The 7,500-nt window shown below is 37.1% G+C and overlaps 2 protein-coding genes across 3 annotated transcripts in view; both read left to right on the top strand.

Moving 5' to 3' along the window:
- LOC144976672 (NFX1-type zinc finger-containing protein 1-like) overlaps positions 1-5,600 on the top strand; it is an 11,143-nt gene extending 5,543 nt beyond the window's left edge. For both annotated transcript variants that reach the window (XM_078921010.1, XM_078921011.1), the window contains exon 2: positions 1,281-5,600. In XM_078921010.1, coding sequence (XP_078777136.1) covers positions 2,322-3,362 — 1,041 coding nt within the window. In that variant the 5' untranslated portion in view covers positions 1,281-2,321 and the 3' untranslated portion in view covers positions 3,363-5,600. The remainder of the gene's footprint in view (positions 1-1,280) is intronic.
- LOC144976451 (NFX1-type zinc finger-containing protein 1-like) overlaps positions 1-6,563 on the top strand; it is a 36,636-nt gene extending 30,073 nt beyond the window's left edge. The window contains exons 4-8 of the mRNA XM_078920741.1: positions 1,791-2,207; positions 3,540-3,652; positions 4,185-4,583; positions 4,960-5,123; positions 5,801-6,563. Coding sequence (XP_078776867.1) covers positions 1,791-2,207; positions 3,540-3,652; positions 4,185-4,583; positions 4,960-5,123; positions 5,801-6,563 — 1,856 coding nt within the window. The remainder of the gene's footprint in view (positions 1-1,790; positions 2,208-3,539; positions 3,653-4,184; positions 4,584-4,959; positions 5,124-5,800) is intronic.
- Positions 6,564-7,500: the final 937 nt, after the last annotated feature.

Raw genomic sequence — 7,500 nt, 5'->3', positions numbered from 1 at the left:
TATATATAATATATATGACTGACTTAAGGCCTTTCGCTTCCTAATCATCCGATCGGGACGCCTCGGCTGCTTCTCTAATCATCTGTATCATTTCCTTCCACAGTTCACGGTCTTTTGCTGTGGATGCTAATTTCATAAGGTCTTCCTTTGATTTTAATACTTTGTTATTTTGAAGGCGTTTTAGGTCTCTATTGAGGGCAGTGTGAATTGACGTGGGTGGTCTACCTTGATATTTCTTGTGTCCAGATGGGTGAAAAAAGTATCCATGGCTGCTTTATTAGCTGGTATATTTTCATCTCTTCTGAGAGAGAGAGAGAGAGAGAGAGAGAGAGAGAGAGAGAGAGAGAGAGAGAGAGAGAGAGAGAGAGAGAGAGAGAGAGAGAGGAGAGGAGAGCGAGGGGTTATTGGTGGTGGTGGTGGTGGTGGGGGGGGGGGGGGGGGGGGGGGGTGGTGACAGAGGCACAAAATGAATTAAGTTTTCATCATCCAGTTTTAATGAGGAAAGATTAAAAGGAGAAATATTATTATGATTATGATTATTATTATTATATTATTATTATTATCATCATCATCATCATCATTCATCATCATCATCATCATCATCATCATCATTATTATTTTTGTTATTATTATTATTATTATTATTATTATTATTATTATATTATTATTATTATTATTATTATTATTATTATTATTATTATTATTATTATTTATTATTATTATTATTATGATTATTATGATTATTATTACTATTATTATTATGATTATTATGATTATGATTATTATTATTATTATTACTATTATATTATTATTATTATATTATTATTATTATTATTATTATTATTATTATTATTATTATTATTATTATTATTAAATTTTTATTATTATTATTATTATTATTATATTATTATTATTATTATTATTATTATTATTATTTATTATTATTATTGTTATTATTATTTTAAATCTTTTATTTTAACATAGCGAAGTCACCTCCTCAAATATTATGCGACCCTCCACTTTCAAGCTGTCATCCTGCTCGTCGACTAAACTGCATGCAAAAAAATTATTTCAAAATCTAAACATTAAGAAGCAAAAATATTTGATGTTTATACACAATGTGAAATTATATGACTTCCACGTAACACATCACATTAACTTAATCAAAGATTTATCTATTTAATATAAACTCGATTTCCACCAAACAATACCTCTCCGACATAATAACCTCTTGATGAGATGGTTCACATTTTGTGTTCTGTATTTATCGTTTATTTCAGCTATAAAGAGATCAAGATGAACTCCTCATTCAAGTGGCAAACGTCTAAGTAGACTAAAAGTTGATAATCACAGAGGAATAACTTTTATATTTTTGAATCGCCAGGAATAGTTTACAACTGTAAACAATAATATAATATCTGTGCAGTGGATTAATTTGGATTATAAATACATGAAAACTGAAGATATCAACAGTAACTTTTTTGTAAATATTTGTTATATAATATTCTAAAAAAAGAGATATTTCAACATATATGTTTCGTATGTAAAACCACGGGGAATCTTACAGAAGAGGCGATGACTCACAATAAGCCAGGCAGCCCCAGAGACCAGCGATCACATCGTCCTCCACTGTCCAGTCACTGAACTTGAAGCTAGCTACGAAACCATCCTTAGGGCGGAGGAGGACTTTAGAAGCTGGGTTGACGAAATACATTTGGAGGTGTAGCCATACGCTACTACTACTACTAATACTAGCGATGTCCTCCAAACATGTTTTAATTGTGAGACAGGTAGACTTCTAAGAATAGATATGGCCGAGGGAGGAAAGAGTTTTGACCAGGGACAAAATGAGCTTGGGGAAATATGGGGGAGGAAGCAGTTTTTAGACACCAAGCAGTCGAGAGTGACATTTCTTAGAGAACGGAGAAGCCGAAGTATCGAATACCATCCTAACGATCAAGCTCGTTCAGAGTATAATGATGAAAAGGCCACTGAAAATGCTTTGAGATTCAGTCACAACCAGAAACGAGCTCAACTAGATGTCTCAATTGGAGGAGACAGAAAATATCCGACACAAACTTTTAGAGACCGTAATAAAATGATAAGAAGCAATTCAGAATGCAGGAACGTAGAGAGTGATTCAGTTTCAAAAGGCAGAGTTGTGGCTGATGTTGCACCCAAGAATTCTGCTGGAGCACACGACAAGAGTAAAGCTAAAGACATAAAAGGGGAGCTTATAAAAGATTCTAAATCAGATATCAGTTACAGGACTTTATTGTCCTGGTCAGAAACCAAAAAACAGCGATGATTTGCTATTAAAAATGACCAGCAATATTGAGTCAATGGAAAATATTGTGATGAGTAACAGTTTGCCGGAAGAATGGTACACACTTCTACTCCAAGCGTTCACCAAAATTATGACGTGTCAGATCTATTCTATCAAACAGAAGAAAGTCCTTCAGATTTTAAGCACATCAAAGTTTTTGACACATTTGTTAACACATTACTTGGATTCAAAGCAGCAACAAGGAATGATGTGGACTGAAGCGGCTAATTTTTTCAACTCAATTCTCGGAATAATACAACACATTGTAAAACTTTTACCAGAGAGAGCTCACAACTGCAAACCGGTCCTGTTATATTTAAAGAAAGAATTAAAATGTGTAAAACCAGTGCGTGCCAATTACAAATTGCATGACTTGGTCGCGTCTACAATTTCTACAGTCACAGATACTCAAAACACGTGGGCAAAGAGAAAAAGACCAATCAGATTCTACGGCCAAGCGCCGACAGTGAAACTCCACCTGACGATTTCAGAGAACTTTCGGTTTTTCCCAACAGCTTCAGATCTGTCCACTGATGCTAATCCGTTTGTCAGGGCCATTGTCACTAAAGGAACTTATAGAGACCAAGAACATTATCTAGATATTTTATTTAGGTTAATGAGAGAGGATTTTATCAGACCTTTGAGAAATGGAATTAACGAATATCGTGAAAATGGCCAAGATAAACATTTTAGAAGCTCAGATATTCGTCTCTACCATGACGTCCACTTCACAGGGATGACTCATACTGACGGAATAAATCACGTGATACAGTTTGACGTGTCAAACATGAAACACATTAAATGGGACCATTCCAAGCGGCTTATAAATGGAAACTTGTTGTGTTTGTCTAATGATAATTTCCAAGCAAATGTCATTTTTGCAACAGTCAGTTTTCGAGATACTCAAATGCTGAGTAAAGGCATAGTGAGTATATCATGTCTCTCTGAGCTCAACACTGTCTTAAAGACAACATCAAATGATTCATTTGTAATGGCAGAGACAATGGCGTATTTGAAGCAGTCCATCCGATATTGAAAGGGTACAAACGATTGACTCAGATCCCATTAAAAGATTACATCATCTTGTGTCAAAAACAAAAAAAACTCCAAAATATCTGCTACAAGGTGTCTTTAAATACGACATCGCCTGCCTTATGAAAACCCAATAAACGAGAAGTGAAAGTGTTGAACACTTTGAATTGGCCGATAACAGACAATATGTGTCTGAACCCATGTCAACGTGAGGCTGCCATTCTTGCTTTGACCAAAGAAGTAGCTCTTATCCAGGGGCCACCAGGAACAGGGAAAACATATGTAGGATTGAAGGTGATGGAAGTCTTACTGAAAAACAAGGATAGTATTTTTCATAATGGAAAATTGTAAAAATGAATCCAATTTTAGTAATCTGCAATACAAAACCATGCCTTGGATCAATTTCTAGAAGGTATAATGGATTTTTGTCCAAAGGGAATTGTTCGCGTTGGAGGGAAAAGCTCCTCTCAACGTTTAGAGCCGTGCAATTTGAACAACTTGAAAAAGAAACAAAGGTTCATGTCATGGGCTTGGAAGATGGATATTGGAGAACTCAAAGATAGGATGAAGTCATATTCAAATCAAATTGAAGACATGAAAGAGAAGTTGGTCCTTGTCTACAGATGTTGAGAGTGAAAGCCTTTTATGCAACTATATGTCAAGAAAACATCACGATTCTCTCATTTCAAAATTGAATGTCAAAGGAAAAAAATCTAGAATTCATAGTGGCTGAACGCTCCAACGAATCATTGCTCGATTCATTACCAGGAATGATCATTACTCACATGAATAAACTTGTCATGAAGTTATTGGTCTTATGCAAAAGAGAGGGCATATCGCTTTAGGAAAACATCCGACCATCGTCGATAGAGTCCAGCATTACAGTCAATGGCTTTCTGAATACCAGTATTGTCTTAGGACAGACATTGAGGAGTCTGAAGTGTCGGACCGAGGTCTTAGAAGGGTTTTGTTACCAAAGTATCGCGCATCACATCGACCTTTCATCTTGCATGACTCAGAGTTAAGAAATTTCATTCCACCTGATTTATTTGGAGATATGATGAATGTTTTAGACATAAAAGGACTGAATTTTCATGCCAAAGGTAGACTAATTGAGTGCTGGGTCTTTGGTCTCCATAATGATCTAGGCAGACAGCTAGATGACGTTGAAATTATAAGTCACTTCATTCAAAAAAGTCATGGGTCTGAGGAAAAGGATGAGGATGTTTTTGATGATGAAGAAGAATCAAAAAATGTTATTAGACAAAGGCAAATTTTTGATGACGATAGGTATGAGGCAGATTGCTTGAAGGCAATTCTAAAAGTAGAAAATAGCGGTGCCTTTTTGCTGAATAGAGCCAGGTTACTTGGCATAAGTGAAATTCTGGAAGAAGCCCAACAACAAACTGGTGCTCCGGATGATGTTGTCCAAGATGATGACGGATTTAGTTTGTGACCACAAAAAGCCGTTGCTTTCTCAAATTGAAAAATACTTCAAATGATAGACTTTTCCGATGTTCAAGGGAAGAAAGGATTTAATTCAAGACGTATTGGAACTTAAATCAAGAGTAACTTTGTAAAGTTGTGGTCACCAATATAAGGAATGCCTTGAAAGGAAATGCAAGCTTATCAAAGAATACAATGGCATAAAAGAAGAACTTGCGGAGACCCGAATGGAAGAAGATATTTGTTTATTGAAAGAGGCAAAGATAATTGGTATGACCACAACCGGAGCGCTAAAAAAAGGCATTGTTGATGCTGTGGAGTAGAAATCTTGTTGTCGAGGAAGCTGCTGAGGTGTGGGGCCCACATTGTGTGCTTTGAATAAAAATGTCAACATCTTATTCTGATAGGGGGCACAAACGCTACGGCCAAACCCTAAGGTTTATGAACACCCAAAAGAATTTGGTTTGGGGACTGTCGTTGTTTGAAAGACTTGTCGATAACGGAATTCCACACGTGACATTGCGTGAACAAACAGAAGCGGAAAGTATATCTATCATGCGACCTTTTCAAAATTTGCAAATTCCATATTTTGGAAAGGATATGAGAATATCGGGGGCGTTACCAAAAACCTTTTTTTCATTCAACCGAGCCAAGAAGAAAGTTGAAAGGGACACATTATAAATCAAATCTTTTGAGGCGGAATATCTGCCTCGGTTGTGCAAGTATTTCCCGAGGGTAGAGGCATCCCAATTACTGTATGGCTACATACGCAGGCCAGGTCCTGACTTTTGAAAAAGGAAATGAAAGAACCAAAAACTTGAGTCAAGAAATTCGGTTACCCGTGGACAACTTTCAAGGGAGGAAATGAAATTTTGTCTCTCTTGAGAAGCAATGACAAACAATGTGGATATTGAAAGTTGACAACAAGTTTGTGTGGCTTGTACGGGCAAAAAAAGGATTATTTGCTATTGGAATTTGTCATTATTGGCAATAAAGTAAATGTGGGAAAAAATTAAAGAAACTGCAGAAAATGAAAGAAACCGGGGATGGACTGCCATCATGCCGAAATCACCCAGATGAGAATGACGTAATGAGAGTTCCCAAGGACTTTGATCGTAGACCCCAAGGAGGCTGTGCTAAAAAATGTAATTTCCGCATGAAATGTGGCCATACTTGTCGTTTGACATGCCATGGATATGATTTAGAGCATAAAGATATAAAATGTAATGCTTCTTGTCCCAAAATGTGCCCTGAAGGACACCCTTGTCCTCAAAAGTGTAGGGAGAAATGTAGACCGTGTGAAGTACCAGTTGATAAAGAAATAGCAACTTGTGGCCACACTAACAAATTTCCGTGTGGCAAAAGCCCCGAGGAAACAGATTGCTACAGTTTATGTGAAAGCGTTTTGGAATGTGGCCATAGGTGTTCAGGAAAATGTGGGAAATGTAAATTGAATGACGGTATTCATAAATGGTGTAACATTCCTATGACTTACACTTGGCCATGCAGTCACGTTGTGGAAGTGCCGTGTTACCTCAAGCCATCCAAATATCCGTGTCCAAAGCCTTGTGATGAAGTCTTGCAATGTGGACACACTTGTCCTGGTACATGTTCGGATTGTCTGGAAGGAGCCATCCACTTGGCGTGTAAGGAGAAATGCCAAAACGTGTTGCTTTGTGGACACGTTTGTCAGAGTAAATGTGGTATTGCTTGTCCTCCTTGCCCGGCCTGTCCTGCAATTTTTGACATAGTTATGTAGTATGAAGAATGAACAAATGCGGTTATGTTTGACCTTGTCACGAACGGTGGAAACATTTACACAAAAATTACCCTCATGCAATGAGATGTGTAACGTGTTGCCGTGTCAAAGGAGATGTTTCAAATTTATCCGAAAATGCGCTCACAGTTGTTCTGGCTTGTGTGGGGAACTTTGTGTGTGCCAGGAGTGTGAAAGATTTGTACGAATCAAGAGAACTAAAGACGAAATATTATGCAACCCAAATACAGAACAAGTACGTAAAAGCACGTTGCTGTTGAAGCTTCCAAGCTGCATGCACATATTCAGTTATGAATAGAGGCACATCAATCGATATGGAAAGGTTTCCTACCGATCTTTGCTGCCCAGAGCAACCCCAATTCAAAAATGCAATCGATATGAGCGTACCTTGAAAGAAAATTCAAAGAAACGAAACGAGTTAAAAGAGAACAAGAACGCAAGGAGCCTCGGACAGGAAATGAATTTTAAGAAAAGTCTGGAATTACTTCAAAAGATTGACATTCTAATTTTGGAAACCCCTTCGCATATTTGCCCAAAGTTGATGATTCAAAACTGAAAAAAAATTTGCCTACGTTCTCATTGGATATTAACTACGAAAAGCTATCCCTAGCATCACTAATGCAACAAATGAAAAAGAAGGTGCGGGCTTTGTCGAAAGTGGACAAAAAACAAGTTCTAAACAACTGAAGAGTAACAAAATTGAATTTTGGAAGGCTTTTTGATCTGTTTTATGCCAATGTGTTGACAGCGATGGCTGACCAACAAAGTTATTTGTCAGACGTATCCACAATTCTTGGGGAAAAAATCGAGATGAAATGGCAAAGGGGAAGCCTGACTCGGCGCTTTTACAATCGGTTACATATTGTTGAAACCTTGGAGAAAGATTTTAAACAATGCAGGTTTTGTAATCCAGGAGGTG

Source organism: Berghia stephanieae, chromosome 7, assembly GCF_034508935.2.
Source record: "Berghia stephanieae isolate SIO BIC M18660-M18661 chromosome 7, UCSD_Bste_1.3, whole genome shotgun sequence".
NCBI lineage: Eukaryota > Metazoa > Mollusca > Gastropoda > Nudibranchia > Aeolidiidae > Berghia > Berghia stephanieae.
The sequence above is the reverse complement of the archived record's forward strand: the minus strand, read 5'-3'. Positions and strand labels throughout refer to the sequence as shown.